Source organism: Diceros bicornis, chromosome X, assembly GCF_020826845.1.
Source record: "Diceros bicornis minor isolate mBicDic1 chromosome X, mDicBic1.mat.cur, whole genome shotgun sequence".
Classification (NCBI taxonomy): Eukaryota; Metazoa; Chordata; class Mammalia; order Perissodactyla; family Rhinocerotidae; genus Diceros; species Diceros bicornis.
The window spans coordinates 78300216-78323670 of record NC_080781.1 but is presented as its reverse complement, the minus strand read 5'-3'; the positions used below and the strand labels follow the sequence as shown (position 1 = coordinate 78323670).

Below are 23455 nucleotides of genomic sequence, written 5' to 3'. Positions count from 1 at the left end.
TCCAAGGTCCAGGCCCCATGAATCTGTAAATGCAAAAGGAAAGTGATTTGGAACTCCTAAAAATATTATAGACTGTTTTAACTTGTGCCATTTTATGGACTTTCAAGTATGGGTATGATTAAAACTAAGCCAACAGTGTTCCCCGAAAAGGTTTTTTAGAAAACCCTATAATGAATAGATGATTTGTTGTTAACTTATCAGTAAAGTTTGTATAAATGGATTCTTCTGTCTAAAGATTATGAAGTGTGTTCTCTTAGGTAAATAAATACTTTTTAAAGTATTGCTTTTATTATTATTTTTTTAAACACTTTCAGTCTTTTTTACAAAATTATTTTACTTAGCAATTCTTTATTCACCCTCTTTGGGAATGTTGTAAGGATAACTTAAGCTCTTTCTATGAATAAATGGCTTCCTAAAAAGCTTTTCTGCTCTGCTAGTTTTACAAAATGAAGCATAAACTACTACTTCCTCTAGGGTCTTAGTGTGCTCTCTTAGTTATTAGTTAATACACATAGCATATTGTTATGGTTTTTCATGTCCCCCGATCACTAGATTATAAACACCTTGAAGGCAGGAGCCATGACTTGCTCAGCTCTCTGTTCCCCATGGCAGCAGCTTAGTGCCTTAAATATGAGTACATAGTGAAATTTGTGATAAGCAGGAACTCAAAATATTATTTTTTTAAACAGATTTGGTTCATTTGACTTGTACGTCTTCTAAAACAGCAAGAGAAGATTTAGAACCAGTTGTGCAGAAATTGTTTACTCCATATACCGAAATGGAGATAGGTAAGAACAATAACCAGTGATTCATGATGGAAAGGTAATGTAACCACTTTATTCTTCTTCATTATCTCACGATGTTTTCTGCAACCTCAACTGAAATGTGATGTATTCAGCAACAATGCTTATGTGTTTTACTAGGATGGTGACCACAGTCGCTTCCTAAAAATGGGAAAATATTCACTTTATAATGGTGAAGGAAAAATATACATCTCACATAATGTATATAATTAAGTGCAAAAATATACATTTATATGTGTACATACTCACATGCAGAGAAAAAAGGCTGCCAGGAAATCTCTCAATGTCGGTGGGATTATGGACAATTTTTATTTTCTTTCCTTTCAGTTTTCTTTATTTTACAGGTATACAAAGAGTATATATTCCTTTATCAGAAAAAGTTACCCTCATTTATGAAAAAAAAGTTGGTACAACTGAGAGAAAGTTAAAATATTAATTGACAAATATAAGAATCCTTCTTAACTAATAATTGTCTTTTAATGCATAGCACGCTAGTGATGTGATAAATGTTTAGCTCTCAAGATATATATGCCACTATGCTACTTATTCATGGTGGAAAAATGCTTTTCAAGCGTGAATTTTTAAACTTTTCTCCCCACATTTTAGGGTAGCTCTTGTAGCTGTGAATGGAGCAAATTGTAGTGTATTTTGTATGTAAATGATCAAAAAAATAGCCTGATGGATCTTCTCCATTTATATGAAGTGAGGATGATTTTCATTATAAGATTTGCATGTCCACTTGAATCATGGCCGGTTTCCTCATTGATTCACATATCTTCATTTTCTTTGGATGTTATATTTGTTCAGGCAACCGTTTATTTACTCCTACATATTGTATTTCCTTTTAGTTCATCTCCTCTGTGTCTTATTCGTTTCTTGATGCAGAGATAGTGCATAGAGGGGCATTTATATTTACATAAGAAAGCAAACTGCTTTCTTCTCAGGAGCTAATATCAATATAATTAATTATTTCTTGAGCTGCCTGTATAAAATCCTTCAATATAAAAATTTACTTCACTTCAATTTTGAATTTAATTTGTTTCATATTTACATATTTTTTTTCATTGGAAAGTCTCCTATAAATGTTTGGATTATTGTTAAAAATTTGATTGCAAAGTTATGGTACATGATAATATTCCTAAACCTAGTATGGAATCATAGTTTTATCCTTGGCTTTAATTACCTTATAAAAGCTCTGAATTCCTTCTTTATTTCTGAAGTTTTTCATAATTTTTTTGTTGTAATTTTATTGTGTGATAGTCCAAATAATATACTAAATTTGAATCTTGTATCACTGCTCTTCACTTTTTAAATGCATTTAATTTTCTTTTTTAAAAAATCAAGCTGAGAGAAATTACATGTTCATTACTTAGCATTCCCTAGCCATTTTAGATTTTTAAACATTCATCTTAATGGTTAAAGAGATCCCATTTTGAAATGATGTATTGTTTAGAACCCGAGTGAAATTCTGTAGTAAGAACTGTGTGCTCAGAGGGGTCCTCAGGTGCACTGAGGCACTGAAAAGCTAGTTTTCACTGACACACAGGCCTTTTTATCATCAGGATGAGGTAGTGGTCATATTTTAATTAAAATGTCAGAACAAATACTGTTGGAGTTATTGAAAATGAATCACCAGATAAAGTGAGCACTGGGCCATGGCAGGTCAAAGAGGCAAAGTCACCTGGAGAAGAGAACTCAATTCATTTTCCTGCCTAAATGAGGAAGAAGGAACTTTATGAGCAATATGAACTTTTAATACATTAAAGCACATTCTTCTCTGTAGCAAAGGCCCCTATTTTCACAGATTGATGACTTTTATTATTATGTTTTAATTATTTGACAATATGAAACCTTACGCTTTAGAGCGTTGTAAATGTTTTGTTTTAAAACGTGTGCCAAAGGAATAACATTTGAGCTTATTTTCTTTTTCTTTTTGAGTTCTACGTTCTGTTTTGTGTAATGCTGTGTTTCATAAGCCTTTGTGAAAGTCAGCCTAGTCACCTTGCAAAGAAGTGTTATTTATTGTAAACGATAATGTTCTCTTCTCAAATACAGGACTTCTTTGCTAATGTGTCTGAGAAATTTCAGTAGGGTTGTGAAGATATTCCCTCTGTTCTCCCTCTTACTTACTTTTTCGCGTTTAAGGTATCAGCCAGAGCTCTTGATGTTTGCTCTGTCTTAAGAAACAGTTGTACTGGGGCCGGCCCAGTGGCGCAAGCGGTTAAGTGCGTGCACTCCACTGCGGCGGCCTGGGGTTCACCAGTTCGGAACTCCGGGCACGCTCACCAGTTCGGATCCCAGGCGCGCACCGACGCACCGCTTGTCAAGCCATGCTGTGGCGGCGTCCCATATAAAGTGGAGGAAGATGGACATGGATGTTAGCCCAGGGCCAGTCTTCCTCAGCAAAAAGAGGAAGATTGGCAGATGTTAGCTCAGGGCCAATCTTCCTCACACACACAAAAAAAAGCAGTTGTACTAATACTTCCAAGGGCCCTAACTCCCGTGCTCCTTTAAGAATATCGAAGATCTCTAAACCCTTTCCTACTTCCTACTCCAAAGAAATTTCACATACTTGATGCTTAGTGAACCTGATTCTGCGGGTGAGAAAATTAGTGATTGTTCACCATTCATATGTGCATGAATTATTCCAGACTCCAGAATATCCTTCAAAGCACTGAGTGAGCAGTATGTTCTAGTCTCCCTGGTAGTGCTGTCCTAAGTGGTTTCTTATTTTACCCAAGAAATTGAGATTTTCAATACAAAGTGAAGCAAGAATTTCATTAGTACTACATCTTGAAATGTCTACAATGTAGTATCATCACTGCACCATTTTCTTTCTCTTTTTCGCTCTGTTGTGCACAGCATGTGGAGTTATCTCATTCCATCTCATTCATTTCCTGTCTCAAAAAAGCAGCACTGCCTAAAAACAGAAATTCCCCTTATAGGTGTTATTTTGAAGTCAGTGGCTGGTAAGAGTGTTAAGTGGTTGTTGGGCTGAGAAGTCAAATGCCTTCATTCCTTTATGTATTTGTTGTATACAGACTAGGTCATGACTGTGACAGTCTCCTACTCTATTGGTCTCCTGCTACTCTGCTATGTTAACTAATTTAGTTTACTCTCTGCCTAAACACGGCATGCAACTATAGACCATTTATTGCTTTTATTTGGTGGCCATTGTTGATTTTCTTCTGCCTACCTTATTTTGTACTTACCCTAGTTTAATTTGCCCAAGATCTCATTCTAAATTACCTATTATTTGTTTGGTCCTTTGCACTAATTAAATGAAATGAGCTATTACAGAAAACCAATTCTACTTCTGGCCAAGTAATGTATTCCTAGCAAAACCTCGGTAACTTTAATATTTTTTTTTGACAATTGTGTACTTCACAACTGCATGTTATTTTTCTACCCATCTCTCTGCCTTGAAGCTGACCTCAAAGAAAGATGAAGCAATTATATATCTCTTTGAGAGTTTTAAGGTCAAAGCCTGGTAACTTCTTTGTATCTGGAGCATTTATCTTCAGCCTATGTCAACTTTTCATCTTCCTCATGGTTTCTTTTCAAAGCTTCAACCTCTATGAAATTTCTTTCCTATAATCTATTGAATTATTCATTTTCCCCAACTTTTATTGAGTGAAAGCCCTCCTCTGAGCTGGAACTTTCATGAAATACAAGATAAGCTCTCTTAGTATATGCTTAGAAATGGGCTGGGCAATATTAAAAGACTTCCAGACCTTAGCCCACTTCTCTGCAATGTTCCTGGAGTCTGGTGTCACAAATCATAAGCAGTATGTTTAAGTATCTTCCTGTAAGATTTAGTGAAACCAAACTCACCAATAAATTTAGTAAAAGCCATATGGTTTTAGCTGTGAAATATGAGTTCCTTATGTTCCTTTATTTTGTCAATAAATAGATTTTGCCACCTATTGTGTGCTTACATGAAGTTAGTAATACCTTAGACTCATAGACCTTAGCATTGAAAAGGGACATCTTAAGGGATCACTTTTTCCATTCAGATTTTCTTCATTCTATCACACTAATAATTATAGATTATTCAGGATGAACTAGAAAAATAAAATATTTGGAATTCTTGTAGTGGAGATATTATAATTAAATATAATAAAATCCTATTTATCCTGAATTAGGGAATGGGACATTCTTGTTGATTGAATACTGCAATTAGCTGAGAATTTCTCTACAATGATTACCAATTTAACAATAAGTGTTAATTAACTAGATAATTATACCTTTAGCATTTTCTTTATGATTCACAAGATGCCTCAGATTCTTGGGTAATCTTCATACACATCCATTATTATCATTATAGAGAATTTGAATTTTTGTTCAAATTCAGGCTAAAGAAAACACTGTAGTCAATAAATATATTAACAGCAATATTTTGTTTTCAACCAAAGAAAATTTAATTATAACATTTCTAAGGAAGAGAGGCAGAGAAATAATTATTAAGATAGCTAGAAATAGGCTTTAGCTATTGAGGTTTAATAAGGTTCAACCTTTTAATAAGCACGTCATACTTTGATTATACCTGAAAACAGGATTAAAATCAATTCAGAAATTATTCGTTGAGCACCTGTTGTGTGCTAGACCCTGTATCAGGGAACATGAAAAAGCAGGAGAGTAAGGACTAAGTCTGCTTCATCTGCTAGCCCAGTGCCTGACATGCATAATAGATGCTCGCTGTTAGATGAGAGAATGTGTGCTCAAAACAACTTGCTGTCTCACAACCTTATTTTTGTTATTTATTCATTGATTGCCATTACTTTTGTAATCCAGTAGGACGAAGTGTTAGTGAGTTAGGATATCGAAGTTTTAATCCTATATATACTATTTTAATAACAGCTTTATTGAGGTATAATTCACATACCATACAATTCACTCATTTAAAGTGTAAAATTCGAGGCCGGCCTGGTGGTGCGAGTGGATAAGTGCACGCGCTCCACTGCGGCGGTCTGGGGTTCGCTGGTTCGGATCCCGGGCACACACTGACGCACCGCTTGTCAAGCCATGCTGTGGCGGCATCCCATATAAAGTAGAGGAAGATGGGCACGGATGTTAGCCCAGGGCCAGTCCTCCTCAGCAAAAAAGAGGAGGATTGGCATCGGATGTTAGCTCAGGGCTGGTCCTCCTCACAAAAAAATAAATAGATAAATAAATAAATAAATAAATAAATAAAGTATAAAATTCAATGTTTTTTAGTATATTCACAGAATGGTTCAAACATAACCACAGTTAATTTTAGAATATTTCCATAACCCCCAAAAGACCCCATACCCATTGACAGTCATCCTCCACTTACCCCCAGTTCTGCACCCCCCTGCCCCGACCCTAGGTAACCACTAATCTACTTCCCCTCTCTATAGATTTGTCTATTCTGGACATCTCATAATCCTGTTTATAGTATTGACTTACTACATAATTTTTCAAGTTGGTTGTCCATGTGAAACATAAGAAAATCAATTTATCTTTTCACTTCATAGGTATAATTTAAGGATGAATGTGATCATAAGCACTTTGATACTGGTGAGCAGAAATCCGAGGGAACACAATTGGAGTTAAATCTAAGTAACTTACTAATAATCCAAATAATTTTTAAAATCTAACTTGGCTTAGGTTGAAAAGGCATCATTGCTTGAAATATCATACACATGTATTAGAGTGTGTGGATACAGATTTACTGTTGTTTACATACAAAGCTCTGATTTACTACAATATATAGTCATGGCTTTGTTAATAATTGGCTACATATTGTAGTAATTGACAGATATATTGTGCTTCAGATGTAAGTAAAATTTATCTCTACATTTAGAAAATGAAGAAGTTGAAAAGCCGAGACTTCTGTGGGTTCTTTACTTCAATATGAGAGATTCTTCAGACATCAGCAGGAACTCTTATAATGATTTACCATCCAACGTTTATGTCTGCTCTGGCCCAGACTGTGGTTTAGGAAATGATAATGCAGTCAAACAGGTAAGGCTGTTGGTGTTTCTCGGTTTTGTGTTAAGAAGAAGTTGGTGTGGCAGAGAAGATGAATTGTTTTTTCCTCTGGGAGATGGGAAAAGAGACTAGAAAAGCATCTCTCTCATTTAATACCATCTCTGCAATTTGCCGCTAAACTTTTTTCTATGAACAACAAAGCTACTTTAAATAAAGTATCAGTTATTTTCACATTCTTGAATATAATGATGAATTACAAGAGATCATTTATGAGTTCCATTGTGGGACTATGGATGGAAAATGTTAGAAATATATATTCAGAAAAATGAGTTTATAATGCCAGTATTCTAAAGAAACATTGCTTATAATTTAAACTGTTGACCTATCAGTGTATTATTTTGAAATACACAAACCTGTTTTTCTGTTAACCTGAGTCATTTCAGAGGGAGTGTACCTAGTAAGGCATACAAAATGTAATTTTTTTTTTTTTGAGGAAGATTAGCCCTGAGCTAACATCCGTTGCCAATCCTCCTCTTTTTGCTGAGGAAGATTGGCCCTGGGCTAACATCCGCGCCCATCTTCCTCTACTTTATAAGAGACATTGCCACAGCATGGCTTTATAAGCGGTGCGTAGGTCCGCACCTGGGATCCGAACTTGTGAACCCCGGGCCGCCGAAGCGGAATGCCTGAACTTAACTGCTACACCACCGGACCGGCTCCCAAAATGTAATTTTTAAATGGTTTTAAGGTATTTTCTTATCTTGGAAAAGAAAATGTAACCTATAGTTTTTCACAGTTAACATTATTCCTTTAATGTTTTGACACAAGCCAGTGTCCCAAGAGCTACTATTATAGCTGCTGACCAGTATGTTAAATCAAGGTAGAATTTTGTGACAGCACTCCTGGGCAGGGCTTTGAAGAGGTACAGGGCAGGCTGACACAAGCTGCCAAAAGTGAACTATGATTCCATTAAGCTAAAGATTCATATGCATATACAAATACAGTTCTCTGCACTGACAGGAAGAGAAGAGCAGAAAATATCATTTTTTGAGGCACAAGTCTAAATTTTTCACAGATATAGTTGGCATATCTGTCTATTGAATCAATAAATGGATAATTTAACATGTTTTAAGACCACAGATGGAAGTTTCATTCCCACTAGTGGCAGGAATCTTATAGAAGCAAATTGGCCTCATTGAGCCTTTCATCTAATTTTTAGTCATAGCAGCAAGGCCGTGACCCATACATTTACAGTTTTTGCCAGATTCTCTGTTTCTCATCTTTAGAGTCTAATGGTCATCTTGGATAATCATATTCAGCCAGTAAGAACAAACAAAAGCAGGAAACCCCATCTCTCATCCATCATTCATTCTATTCGTTTAATAGGAACCCAAGGTGGTTCAAGATCTACATTTATGGCTTAAAATGACCAACTCATTTTTGCTTTGATGGTCCACTTTTTTCCAAGCAGAAATTGCCAACAAGTTTTCAGCCAGGTAACTTAGGTCGTTTTTATTCCTAAGTGAACTTTAATGTTTTTTAACCAAAATGGAAGGCCTTTTGAATAAGGACTTATTTTACAAGTGCTAATGTGATAAACTGCAAGCTAGAAGGTTGTAATGTAAAGGATCATTTTATCATTAGGTAATTTGCTTCCCAAGAAGATAGACTTCAGGAGTACAGTGTTATCACAATAGAAAATAGTATAATGCTGGTTTTGGTACTAATTATTATATGCTATTAAATACAAGTAGTTTTAAATTTGTTATATAGCTTTTAACCTCACATCAGTTTTGGGAGAAATATTATAATGCCTACTTTAAAGGGCAAAAATAATAATATTTACAAGTAGCCAGTTTATTCAAATAAACTGTGTTCTGATTCCAGTATATCATCCTGTGTTCATTCCAATCACTAACTGATGACTTCAGTTTTCCAAATTGTCTATAAAAACTCTTAGAACATCACCTAGGCTTTGCTTGTGTAGAAAACATAAGCACCTACAGATTTCTTTTTTTACAAAAAAATGCTTCATTTTACATTAGCAAGTTTGCATCTGCTTTTCTTAGCTGTAAATGTATAGATGTTGAATAACATAGACCTGTCTCCCTTGTGTTCATCTGGAACTATTTATGATTTGGAGACATACTAAAAATATAAAGTGATCTGTGTTTACTACTCACAAGTGAAAGTTGTGTGCAGGAGCACACAAAGACCTTCCCTATTATCACCACAATGATACTAGCCTAAGTGAGAGTTGTGATTCTTTCTGTGACTTGCTAGTTTTAGTAGTTTATGTTGCTTTAATTTTTCTCTGAACCGGACATACAATGTCTCTTTCCTTAATACAGGTAGTGTCTCATTTACCCACACATACTGATGAACAGACTGGTCTGTAGTCCCCTACTCTCAAGACATTCATAGCTCACTCCTCCTTCAGGAGCCCCCATCCCCTAGGGGCTGCCACTACCATGGGAGCAAGAATAGTTAAATAGTACTGTACTCTTTGTATTATACTTCAGGTATAAAATGGGTTAAATTGGCTGATGTGGGCTGGGCTGGCAACTTAATCACGATTTAGACTGTTTTTATGGACAGATTAGCAATTTGCTTATGACTTTTGGTACATAATCTATAAGTTGAAGACTAGCTTCATAGGTCGTATGCACTATCAAGTTGCTCACATATTGCAGAATCATTCACTTTCTCATGCGTTGAGGGAGAGGGCAATTTTAGGTGTCATATTTTCTGAAGCTACCATTCACTGAGCATTTCTATGTGCCAGACACTGTCCTAAGCATTTCATATATATTACCTTGTTTGGTCTTCACAACAACCCTATGAGGCAAGTATCAGTGACATCCCCATTTTACAGATGAAGAAACTAAGGCCCAAATGGGCTAAATAACTTGTCCAAAGGTCCCATAGCTGGTAAGTTTTTGAGCCAAGATTTAACCTCAAGTCTGTTGGACTCCAGTGCTTGTACACTCATTTAGTGTGCTCTGCCCCATTCATCTTGTTAATGCAGGTGCATCCTAAATGCGTTAAACTGCTAGATTGGTAAGATATTTACTTTTGTGTAGATATATGTTAAATACACAGGAATATCTTAAATAACTCAGCTTGTCCTCTCTGTACTTCCCAATATAAGGAAACCAAGTAACAATATAATTAGCCCTTTTTAATTTTTTTAACCACATGAAACTCTTTACCCTATAAGCTAACTTCTGGCTTAAAAAGGGCAGGGAGGATTAAAAACTGACAGTTAACTACTCTGAACTAGCCTCTTTATGACAACTCTCAGAACTGGGGCTTAGTTGACAAATGAATTGCAACAGACCAAGAAGCATTAGGTAAACCTTCTGGAACATGGCAGTTGACCCTAAAAGTTTCCAGCATTTAGAGAGATGAGAGACTTGGGAAAGGCTGGAGTCTGGCTGTAGGAAATTGACATCAGCGAGGGCCAGTGCCAGATGTGCTGAAGGTAGGAGTTCCACAAGCAGGTAGAGCACAGATAAGGGTAGTGCAGCAGCCTACAGTTGGTTGGCAGTCATAGCAGACAGATTGTTCATGACAGGGATATATGGAAACAGATCAAGTGGGATCCGGCCACAGGGACTGGGTTTCAGGGGAAAATCTATCCTACAGGGAGGTGGCAAAAGGGAGACCAGGTGTAAGGCAACAGAGGAACTGAAGTAAAAGTACTAGGATTGATAATAATAATATTATTATATTTATATTCAAAATTTGTACAATATACAGTTTTTAAAGTTCTTCCATTCATTAAAAATATATATATTGAGATTCTACTCTATGCCAGGCACTAAAGATCCAGAATTGACTAAAACCCAGTCGTTGTCATCCTTGGAGGAAGCACTGTCTAGTAAAGGAGAAAAACATGTAAACAAATGACGATGCAGTGTAATATATGCAATAACAGAATAATATCCAAAGTCCAGAAGTAATACAGAGGAGCTATGAGTTCTATCTAGGAGTCAGAGAACCTTACAAGAAGGATATAAAAGATGAGTATCCAAATGGAAGACATCCAAATGGAAGACAATCAAATCGAAACATTCCAGGTGTTATAGCATCTGCATCAGCCCAGGTTGTAAACATCATGGTGTGTTTAAGAAAGTACAAATAAACAGGTATTAATGAAGCGAAAAGTTTGAAAGGTGGCGATGGGTTAAAGTAGAAGATGAGAAGACCAGACAAGGTGGGCCTGATGGGTTATGAATGCTGTAGTAGGGATCTTGAATTTTTATCCTGTTAGAAATGAGGAATCATTGAAGAGTTTTAAGCCAGAAGGTGGCATAAACAGAATTTCATTTTCCAGAGACTGCTCTGAGGGCAGCATAGAGATGGATTACATAGGGAACCCAAGAGGCAAGGTGACCAGTCCAGTTCTGAGATGTTGCAGTTGTCTAGGGGAAAGATGGTGCATGCCTGGGCTATGTCTGTAGGGAAGGAGCACATGGAGGCAAGAACTAGGAGATAAAACTGACGGGATTTGGCGATTGATTGCATGCAGAGAGTGAAGGGGAGGGAGAACTTCTACAGACAAACAAGGTAGAGATAAAAGACAAAAAGACCATTAGAGGAACTGAAGTGGGAGGTAGAGGCTCCGTCTGAGCTCAGTCCTCCTGCTTCTAGGGGCTAAGTATCTCCAGCAAAGATGTATGGTGAGTTCCTGGGGTGGAAAGCAAAGCAGGCCTCTCAAATATTTAATTTCAAAATATCCATAATAAAATGGCATGTCCAAACATATACCCTTGAACTATACTCAAGAGGGAAAGAAGCTGTTTTTCTCTCCCTGTCCCTTCTTTCAACTCCACATCAAAGCTCAAAAGTTTCTGTTTACTACCCCTCCACCCATTCCCAAAGAATATCAGTTTTAATCACCTGATGCAGGAGTCGACTAACTGTAGGTGGCCAGATGGTGAATCATTTAGATTTTGCAGCCGTTATGGTCTCTATTGCAGCTATTCAACTCTGCCATTGCAGTGCAAAAGCAGCTATAGACAACAGATAAATGAATGAGAGTGACTGTGTTCTAATAAAACTTTATTTACAGTAACAGGCAGCAGGCTGGATTTGGCCTGTGGGCCATAGTTGTCAACTCCTGGCCTAATGGATGACCCTGTATGTACATCGGGAAGAAGGGTTGAAGTGGTACAGAAGGCTAATAGTCTTTAAAACAAGCATAAATCTTAAAACCCTTTAATGACTTTCTTTACCAACACTACAGAGTGTAAGCTCCCTAGCATGGCAGGGACCCTTATCTAACAATGAGCTTTATGCATCTAAATAAAAGTAGCAATATGTTTGGAATAGAATAAGAATGCTACTTGCCACATTTACTTTCGTGTGTGTGTGTGTGTGTGTGTGTGTATTTGTTGTTGTTAATTAAGGTCACATTTACTTTCTTATTCTTTTACCCTGCTAAACTAAGCTCAGCTTAAATCTTGACATTTTAACTTATGTTATTATTAATAACAATGATAACAGCTACCATATACAGAGGCTTACTCTCTGCCATTTTGTAGACAAGGCAAGCAAGGCTCAAAAGTTGAGTAAGCATTCGCCAAATCACATTGCTGTTAAGTGACAGAGCCAGCATTTGCACATGGCTGTCTACTCAGTCCATGATCTTGAACACTGCTATACTTCTTAAAGCCCCGGGGGGGAGAAAATTATACTAGAAAAGCAAATAGTTGAGCAGACAATGAAGAATTTTCTTGATTTGAACAATGACTTGTTAAAATTATTATATGCTAAATTGTACAGAAAGAATATTAAGGGAAATTGTATTTCTGTTGACATGTAGAATGAATGTCCTTAAATTCTCAACTATAAAGAATCTGATCAAGTACTGATATACTTGAAGGGTGGACCTGAATGCATGTATAGAAGTAGGAGGAGAAAAGTCATGCAATTCTGAAAGCAGATTTTTAGAAGATCATATAAACTGGATAAAGTTCTATAACTTAAAGAAATTTTTAAGGGTTGATACTTTATTTTTTTAATAGTGCCAAAAGGCACATACGATGTCCAAAAACTATTGTGTCCTTTCTTCCCTGGCCAGGCTGAAACACTTTTCCAGCAAATCTGCCCCAATGAAGACTTCTGTCCACCCCCACCAAATCCTGAAGACATTATCCTTGATGGAGACAGTGTACAACCAGAGGCTTCAGAATCCAGTGCCATACCAGAGGCCAATTCAGAGACTCCCAAGGAAAGCGCAAACCTGGGAAACCCAGAGGAGCCCTCTGAATAACGGATATACACCAAACTGGATACCCCACCTTGGAAATTCCTTCTGGCCTCAGAGTCTTCTTGATGGAAGAACTGCTTGAAAAATGTTAGGAAGCAGCAGCCAGTTGACATGCAGAATTACCAAGAGAAACACATCATAGAAATTAAAAAGGGAATTTTCCTTAAAGAGGACATTCCAAGAACACAAAACACTTGTAAAGCACATTGACTTGCCTGCTTTAAGATACCAAACCTGTGGAATTAGCAGATAAAAATTATAAATGGATTGATTCCCAAGAATATAACTATGGATATGAAAGTGATCCTATGCATTGTTAATAATTCTGTGGTATTAGGACAGCTTTTGCTTGCCGCTTTGGATCTTTGTTTGAAAGGTACCTCTTCCAAATCAGCTCATATATTTCCTTTGGTTATTTGAATTATATTTTTTGTGAGTATGAGCATCATGACACAAATGATAAAAGCATATGTAAATATAGTTGAGAAAAATTAAACTGTCGTGATGCAGGCAGGAGCCTATGTTTGGAATAGAGGTTTGTTTTGTTTTCTATCTTGAGAAGTATTGAAAATGCTAATATTAAAGTAGACATTGTTACAAATCGTGAGTCCACCACTCAGTGTTTTTTAATGTTAGTAGTGATATTTGTATATGAATCATTTACACACTAGGAGAGCTCAGTACTGAAGAAATGGAAAGAAAGATTTGGATAGGCTCATCAGTATTTGGAAGTTCTGTCTAGTCAAGTAACTGGAGCACTAGCCTAATTGTCTGTGGACCTAATTTAGTCCTAGCTGTGCTACTGATATTAGGCAAATTGTTTAATTTCTGGGCCTCAGTTTCTCCATATGTAAGGTGGAAATAGTAATACCCTGTCTACTGTCTGACAGTTATTTTAAAGATAAATGCAGTGCCGCCTTTAGAATGCTTTTTCTGGAAGGAAAGTTGTTTCAGAATTTTCTCATTGACTTGGGGGTGAATATCAAAAATCTCATGCAGCAAATACTTATTTGATATCAACTCCCCCAACAGAATATATCAGGGGAGTTGTTTTTATTGCATTAAGCTTTTAAAATAAAAATCTATTTCCTAAATTAATATTTTATAGTCTTATAAACTAGTAAACAGAATAAAATGTAGAACTGTGGTTTTGAATCTTAATAAAGAAAACACTCTGTAAGTTCTTCATATTCCTTTTCTGGTAGGTAAACCTGAAACCACCAAGGACTCTGAATAGAGGATGACAGTTGGTAAACCCTAATATGCACTTAATGTAAAAATGTTAGAGCTGTACATAGGCAGCAAATCTAGTTACAGTGACAGTGCCTGTATTAAAATTTTTCCAAATGCCAAGCTCTGATGGTTTACTTTTTTTGAGCAATAGTTTGGACTTAATAACTTACTTCAATAAATAAGTACATAAAAAGTCTGTTGCCGCGCAGTCTGGCCTATGTTGCCCATCAGGGAGCCATGGCTACAGTGGAAAGCCCATAGTTCTTACACACTTTAGCTACAGCTGGGCTCTGACCTCTCCAGATTTCCGAGAAGATCTTAAAGGAAGCCAGCTCTGTCAGTCCACAGACTCATGGGAAATGGAAAGAACCAAGGAATGTAGCTCTTGCCTCACCTTTCCAAACCCTTGCAGATACTGCTCAATCCAGATGAAAGGAAAACCTTCCCAGCCTCTCAGGCTATTCCTAACCCCTCTGCCCATTGTACAGCCCCTTCCCTATCTCTTTAGTCCCCTCTTTCCCTTTCTTCCCCCTTTATAATATTATACAAATCAGGGACAGGAGAATCACATTAAAACCTACTTTGTTATATGGATTCAGACCTTTCTTTTTTTTTTTTTTATTTTTTGTTTATTGCAGTAACATTGGTTTATAACATTGTAAAAATTTCAGGTGTACATCATTATACTTCTATTTCTGCATAGATTACATCATGTTCACCACCAAAATACTAATTACAACCCATCACCACACACATGTACCGAATTATCCCTTTCACCCTCCTCCCTCCCCCCTTCCCCTCTGGTAACCACCAATCCAATCTCTGTCCCTATGTGTTTGTTTATTGTTGTTATTATCTACTACTTAATGAAGGAAATCATATGGTATTTGACCTTCTCCTTCTGACTTATTTCACTTTGCATTATACCCTCAATGTTCATCCACGTTGTCACAAATGGCTGGATTTCATCGTTTCTTATGGCAGACCTTTCTTAAATCATGTTTCCTGAAACCCAACTATGGCACGCACTAAATGCACGATACATACATTTAAGCACTGGCTATTGGCCCTGCCCCTCAATACCAGCAATATAAAAGGTTCCACTGTATGAGAGTATTGAGTCTGAATACAATTGCAGTTAAGTTGCACAAATTAAGGTATTGTATTTTGTTATAGTCTTAGAGTTAAGGCCTCTTGAATACAGCATGCACATTTATGTGAACAGCCAATCAGGGTAGGCCCAGAATAACTAGAAAATTTCTGATAGCTTTACTGCAGCTATCTATATGTAGAAGAAGGAAGGGGGTATTCTGTGGTCTCATGGCCCAACCCATATTGTGCACTACTTCATCCATTAGCTAGCATCAGAATCTCTCTTCCGGGTTATTAAGTACTGTTGAAATGTTTAACAGCTCCTCGGTGTGATTAGTGATGATTAAGATATTATACGACTGTTAAAAACCTTGTGTTAGAGAACTTTAGATATTTCCTGTTGCCTCAGAATATAATAGAAATTATTCTAAGAGCTTTCTTTTTAGCTATCTTAATTACTGCAGATAAATATTTGTTTTCATCGTTTTAAGTCAAAAAAAGACAAACCTTTTTGTTTTGTTGTAAAACCGTAAGCCTGACGTCATATGAATAAAAGTAATATGTTGTACATGATGCAGAAATTTCAGTAGCTAATTTAAAATTTTGAAAATTGCTATTATCAAAGAATTTTGATTCACGTGTTTAAAATGTTTAGTTATGCATGCTGCTTATTAACCAAAAATGATAATACCATTGAGTTTAGTGATCAATATGAAAACCAATTACTAACCCTAAGTTGATATTGTATTTTTGTCTAGTTGGTATGCCTGCCCAGAAAAACATATATATTATAAACATATATATTTTTAATAGGAAAGCTGAGTTATAATTTTTCCCTGTCCCTATGATATTTAGTTGCCCATAGTAAAATGGCATGTTAATGGTTAACTTCTAGAATGGTCGTTTCTGAGACTGGCAGAATAATGTCTAAAATAATGGCCATGCTAATGATTAACTTCTGTTACAGCTATAGTTCCCAAGAAGGCAGCTTTTTTTCTAAAGTTCTGAAGACCTCAAAAAAATTTGTTGAAATTTGATTGCTAAATAGTAGTGATCCTTTAAGACAGGAATTAAACAGTTTTCTTACAAATAAATTGTTTACTGCTGTTGTTATTGAATAATTTTTCTTCTACTCTCGGTTAACTTATATGCATTTCAAAAAGCATGACTATATGATTATTTATAATTTGCAAACTGTAACTACTTTTTCAGAGGAAATAAAGTCTGTTTTCAATGCCTTTCAGGTGTGGTATCCTATTTTTTTAATATTAAAATCTTATATATATGCTAATAAATTAAAGATTGTCTTAGAAATGATTTATTTGTTTCTATCAGTCTATTATTTAAACAGTTAATTGTCCAGCTGTATACTTGGTTTTGTTTCTAGGCATCTGTCAACTGTCAGAGGTTTGTAAGAAAGGCAATCAAATGATACACGAATATGATTTACTTAGCAAACTGTTCTAGATGCCAGCATCAGACCTCATTCTGTTTGAAATCAATGCTGTGAGGCATGGGCTATGGCTTTACAGTACATCGATTGCCTACAAACTGTTTGCACATCTCACTTAGTGTATGAGGAGCTGAAATGTTTTTCATATTTACTTGGTGAATGAGAACATATGTTTTTCTCTGTGGTGATTGAGTCCCCAACTGCTTACTTGGAACAGACAAGAGACTACTGATGTTCTTTTTATGCAGAAATCATTCGTTGAGCTATGATTTGTTCTTGAATCAAATAATTAAAGCAGAGTGACATTTTCTGTCAATTCCAAGTGGTTTCTAAAGCTCAGACAGGATGCATTCAAAAGATAACAGGACTTTCAAAACTGGCAATTTATCCATGAGATTATTAATAAATCAAGTTTAAGAAAGATAAGGTTAATTGAATTTTTAAACAAGTAGCTGTATTATCCTTCAAGCACCTTGGAGTTCATGCAGTGTTCACACTTTTTTTTTAAAACAAGTACTTTGATGTGTTTTAATTCTCCTCTTTAATGAAGGCTTTTTTTAAAACGCCAGTTAAGTGGTTTAACACTTAGCATCCCAGGTCACATTTTGAAGGCCACTTTTCTTTCCATCAATACAGTTTAGCTGTGGGGCTGCAGTGAGATGCCCTTCTATACAAATTGCCACGTCTGCTTTTTCTGGTGATGATGACTGTTAGGACCATTTGACAGGTAATCGTTAGAAGTTGAATCCTCGTAGACTGTAGGGTCTTTTCGCCTATCACTGCAGGGGGATTTATGCTGGTAACTCCTATTAATGTTAATAGGACTTGCATGTGTAAATCCTCTTCCTATCAATGAGACAGTTGACCCCTAAAAGAAATATTCTTTAGAAATGGACCTTCACTGATCTAGAAGCATTAGTGAATTATTCTATTCAAGATTTTCATGTGTGGAAAAAAATAGCAAGACTGTACCAATTCAGCAGAGGATTTGTTTATAGAGCTTGAAAAGATGAAATATTAGCCCTTAAATTGCCTACAGGAAGTGTCATTCATTTTCTAAATCCGGATTTGAAAAGTATAAGGAAAGATAAGCTGGATTTTGAACATCATTTGTCCTTCAGATCGTTTGAAAATAATTTTTGACTGCTAGATTTGAGATGATAATCCATTTCCAGGCACATCCTGTTTTAAGAGAACACTCTATAAGAAGATCTAGATTTGTAAAGCACAACATTTTTAAGGGTGACTGTGCCCATTACAAAGTGGTTCTTTGCTCCAAATTCTAAGCTCCAAAGAATTCAGGCTTCTTCTTCTTCTTTTTTTTTTTTTTTGGTGAGGAAGATCAGCCCTGAGCTAACATCCATGCCAATCCTCCTCTTTTTGCTGAGGAAGACCGGCCCTGAGCTAACATCTATTGCCAATCCTCCTCCTTTTTTTCCCCCTTTTTCTCCCCAAAGCCCCAGTAGATAGTTGCATGTCATAGCTGCACGTCCTTCTAGTTGCTGTATGTGGGATGCCACCTCAGCATGGCCAGACAAGCAGTGCGTCGGTACGCACCCGGGATCTGAACCCGGGCCGCCAGTAGCGAAGCATGTGCACTTAACTGCTAAGCCACAGGGCCAGCCCCCAAGCTTCTTTTAAGTAAGAGTTCCTAGGAGTTCTCAGGTAGTACATATCAGCGCTGCATATTATTAACTTCTAGGTAGAGAGAGGTAGGTGTGGTATAGTAGAACCACTGCCAAATGATGATCAAATTGAAGATAAAGCAATTTTAAAATGATTGCGGAAGTAAAGGAGAAGATATGGATTGACAGAAGTCCAGTTTGAACACTACTTTGCAGGGGTACATCTGCGGCATAAAGTGTATTGCACTTAAATTATTTGGGGAGTACAGTGCCCTCCTAGTAGTAGAACTCATCTATCTATAAGATTGCCCCCAATAAGCCTGTGTGAAGTTGCCATTCAAAAATACCCCTTTACACTTGATTTGTGTTTTTCATTAATACCACATGGCCTCAATTTTCTTGACCAAAAGATTATATGGTGGCTAGTTTTTTTTTTTTTTTCTTAGATGTCTAAAAGTAAGTTGTAAAACCATGGAATTCACAATGTGATCTAAGCCTTATAAATAAGCAAATGTTGATCTTTAGTAAAACCTGGGAAGACTGCTTGTGTAAGCCTACCTCAGAAATGGAATAGAGAATATGTGAAATATCATGGAAATGTGCAATATCATGAGTGTTCAATATGTACTTATAATTAGGATTGATGGGGCTAAATAGAACCAGAAGTGGGATCCCAAAGCTGTGGCTCGTGCCGTAGGATCCTAAATAGCCTCTCCTGATGGCGTGTTGGGGTGGCGTACATCTCTTCCTTTGTCTCCTTCACTCTCTGAATGGTCAGTAATATGTGGGTGTAGCAGCAGGAGCACCTTGGCAGGATATAGCAGAGCCAAGATGGAGAATCATCCAGTCCACCCACAACCCCATTTTAGCTCTATTCGGTATTATACCCCTAAGAGAAATTGCATTCTTTTTATTAAATATCTATATGGAAAGAAAGCTTCACAAGACACAGTTGCAAAATGTTTATTCAGAAAAAAGGTTTCTAATATACAAGGCCAAAGACATGGAATGAAGCTTGACTATATTATAGTGGAAAGAAGAAACAATGGCTAAAATGAATGAGATGGAGGAAAGCTTAAGAGACCATTTACTTCTAGTCCAATCTCCTGATTTTGTATATGGAGAAACTGAGACCAAGAGAAAGGAAGTAACTTGTCCAAAAGCCTTAAAGCTAGAAACACGGACAATTTAGTATTTAAGAGTACGGGTTTGTAGTCAGAGAGACCTGGATTTGAATCCTTGTTCCTCCACTTGTTAGCTGTAACTCTTGGCAAGTTATTTCAGCCTCTGTGTTTATCCATTTCCTTGTTTGTTAAATGGGAATGGTGATAGTACCTACTCCATAGGATTTTTGTAAGAATGAATATGAGGAAATCCATGTGAAGCACTCAACTACTTGCCTGGCACATAGAAAAGTACTCAATAAAAGGCAGCATTACTGCTGCCTGATTAAGGACAGAGCCAAGATTAGGACCAAGCTTTCCCAATTGCCAGATCACTGTTCTCTCACCATGACTGCAGTAGCAGATTTGCTAGAGAATCTTTAGTAAACTTCGACATATATCTTCTAGTTGTACCCCATTAATCAGACCACAGTCCCTCTCATTATCTGGTGTTAGTGCTTTTAGATGTTTTAAACTACAAGTTGAGGAGTGACATCTATGATTCCATTAAAAGAGACAAATAAATCTAAATATTCAGATTTAATCCCAAGAGAAATAGCATAGCATACTCTCCAAGTTACACTTTATCAAGTAAACTGTTTCTAAATACCTGAAATTTAGTCATGAGACACAGGAAATTCAGGACATGAAATTCAAGCTTTTGTTGTTGGAAAAGCATTTGTTATGGATTCCACCACTAGCTTTATTTACAGACTTTTTGCTCATATCCTCATAGTGATTGGTGCATCACAGGCTGAAATGGAAACTTCGTGGAAATACTGTAAATCTCTGCAGCAATCGAGATTTGGAACTTGACAAGGATGATCCAAACAGATGCAGTAGCTGCCTGCATAGGAGGTCTGATCAAAGGAAACTTGAAGAGAAAGTACTACTTGCACCATAACTTGAGCAGACAATAAGTATTCGACTAACAACTCCATTTGTGGTAAGAAAATCTACTTGGAGGCATATCAAGAACGTGCGATATGTTTCAATAAAGTTTTGGAAGAAAAGTCATTGACTTGTTTTTCAATTCATGTTGCAGTCCAGACCGAAAGAACATTTTGCAGGTATTTTCCATAAAAACCTCAACCTCCAGGTAGAAAGTTTTTTGAAAAATATCTCAGTTCAATCACACTGATGGGCACTCTTTCCCTACTGCTCCTTCATATATCATATACCTGTCTGAATAAGCAATGTTGATGTTACATACACAAAAGATAATGCTTCTGCAGCAATAAAAATAACGTCTTAAAAGAACATTAAAAGAATTCAGATGTAGATATAAACAAGATATTTAGGAAAGTGTCTGGAATGTAGTAAGCACTATAAATTTTTGTTAAATAAATAAATAAAATAAGCAATTAACGTCATGGAAAAAATCCCCAATATATGGTTAAACAAAAAAAGCAAGTTACGAAAACAGCATTATATCTTGATCCCATTTTGTGTAAAAAAGAGAGAGAAGTCTGTGTGTATGTGTATATGTATGTGCAAACTCTGAAAGAGTGCACACAAAATAGTAACAATAATTATCTTTGAATTGTGTGATTTTATGAATAATCTTTTTTCCTTTATACTTTTTTGAATTTTCCACATTTTTTTGAGATATTCATTCACCACCACTTCTAATATCACTCCTCCCCAGATGTGAAACTGTTCATTGCTGTGTTCTTTCAGATATGTTTCTGTGCACACACACATGCACACAGACATGCTGAGTGTAAGGGTATAGGATCTTTTTAAATTTTTTTTTTAAACATAAATTGGCTCATATTATAGTTATGTAACTGGCTTTTTTCAAAAACAACATATCTTAAACATCACAAAATACCAATACATAAAAATTTGCTTCCCTCTTTTTAATTTCTGGATAGTGTTCCATGGTATGAAATCCATTTAACCAATCTTTTTTTTTTTTTTTTGGTGAGGAAGATTGGCCCTGAGCTAACTTCTGTTGCCAATCTTCCTCTGTTTGCTTGAGGAAGATTGGCTCTGAGCTAGCATCTGTGCCAATATTCCTCTATTTTGTATGTGGGTCTCTGCCACAGCATGGCTTGATGAGTGGTGTAAGACCACGCCAAAGTGGAGCACGCAAACTTAACCACTACACCACCGGGCTGGCCCGTAACCAATCACTATTAATGAACATTTAGGTGTTTCCAGTTTATTGTTATTACAAGCAATGATTCAACAAACATGTCATACATATATCTGTTCACATGTATATTTCTGATGAATAGATTCTTAGAGGTTGAATTCCGGGGTTAAATAGTATGTACATTTTAAATTTTGATCGAGACTGCCAAATGGTAGTCCAAAAAGGCTTTATCAATTTGCACTCTCATCAATACTGGATATTATCATTTTTTTACTGTCTGCCAATCTGATGGGCCAAAAAATGGTATTATATGGTTATACTTTGCATTTCCCTGATTACTTATGCATCTGAGCATATGTTTATTGGTGATTTTAAATGACCTCTTTTGTGGTTAACTAATCCATGCCCTTGCCACTATTATGATTTGTAAGAGTTCTTTTTATATTGTGCATATTAATCCTTTGTTATATATGTTGTAAATATTTTTACCCACTCTGGATTTTAACATTGTGTATGGGGTAATTTATTACCCAGAATTTTTTAATTTTGATGTAGTGAAACCACTCAATGTTTTCTTTTATGGCTTCTAGACTTGATACCTTGTTTAGGAAAGTCTTCCCCAACTTGATATTATGAAAATAAGTCCTATATGTTGTTCAAACACCTTTATAGTATTTTTTAACCTTTGGCTCTTTAATCCACCTAAAATTTATTCAAGAGAATTATGTGAGATAGAAATCTACTATATAACTTTTTCCATATGAATATCCAATTGCCTGACCATTTATTGACTAGTTCATCCCATTCACACTAATTTGGAACACTATCATTATCAAATATTAAGTTCTTATTCTAGACTCTATTCAACTTCACTGATATTTTTGTTTATTCCTATAATAATAAGACATTATTTTAATTACTATAACTCTTATAACATGTTTTGATACCTGTTAGAGTCAGCCCCTCTACTTCATTTTTTTCTTCAAAATTGTCTTGGCTATTCTAGGCCTTTTGCTTTTTCATATATGTTTTAGAATCAACTCATCAATTTCATACACAAACACACACATAAATCTTTATTGTAATTTTATTTGGAATTGCATCCAATCCTATTCCATCTTTCCATCTGTGAAATCTGTGAACATAGTAATCACTCCATTTATTTAGATTTTCCTTATGGTTTTCAATAATCTTATACTTTTTGGCAGAGACTGCTAATAATCATCAAATATCCATGTTCAGCTATGCATTTCACATCCTCCCTTGAAGAAAGGTTAAGGTGATTGGGCAGTTAAGAACCATTTTGCCTCCTCCATTCCTTTCTCCCCCTTCCACAGCTAACTAATAGGCCACATATTCCAGATAACATTGCCACAAGTCAGAAGCTTCCGCAAACTCTCAGTCATCTCTTGAAGGAAAGCTGTGCCAGTAGGCTACCTGACTCACATTAGCTGTAACTAGAGCAAGAAATAAATTTGTCTTGTGTGACAACATGAGGATTTCAGGAATTATGTGTCACCACAGCATAACCTAGCATTACCCTGACTAATTCAAAGTTCTTGCCCATCTTTTATTCATTCTAGGGTATCTTATAGTGTTTTTTAAATTTTGTTTTATAATAATTTACTGCTGATGTATAGGAACAAAATTAATTTCATATATTGATCTTATATCTAACAACCTTGCTAAACTCTCTTATTAATAATTTATCCATAGGTTCTTTTTTGTTTTCATGTAGATAATTAATTGGTGA

At 36.1% G+C, this 23455-nt stretch overlaps 1 protein-coding gene across 4 annotated transcripts in view; it reads left to right on the top strand.

Annotated features, from left to right (window-relative positions):
- The window catches only part of CHM (CHM Rab escort protein), a 165415-nt gene extending 151253 nt beyond the window's left edge, over nt 1-14162 (top strand). For 2 of the 4 annotated variants that reach the window (XM_058536283.1, XM_058536282.1), the window contains 3 exons: nt 690-788; nt 6631-6791; nt 12847-14162. In XM_058536283.1, the coding sequence (XP_058392266.1) occupies nt 690-788; nt 6631-6791; nt 12847-13038 (452 nt within the window). In that variant the 3' untranslated portion in view covers nt 13039-14162. The other 2 variants (XM_058536284.1, XM_058536285.1) reach the window with 2 other exon arrangements.
- The last annotated feature ends 9293 nt before the right edge of the window (nt 14163-23455 follow it).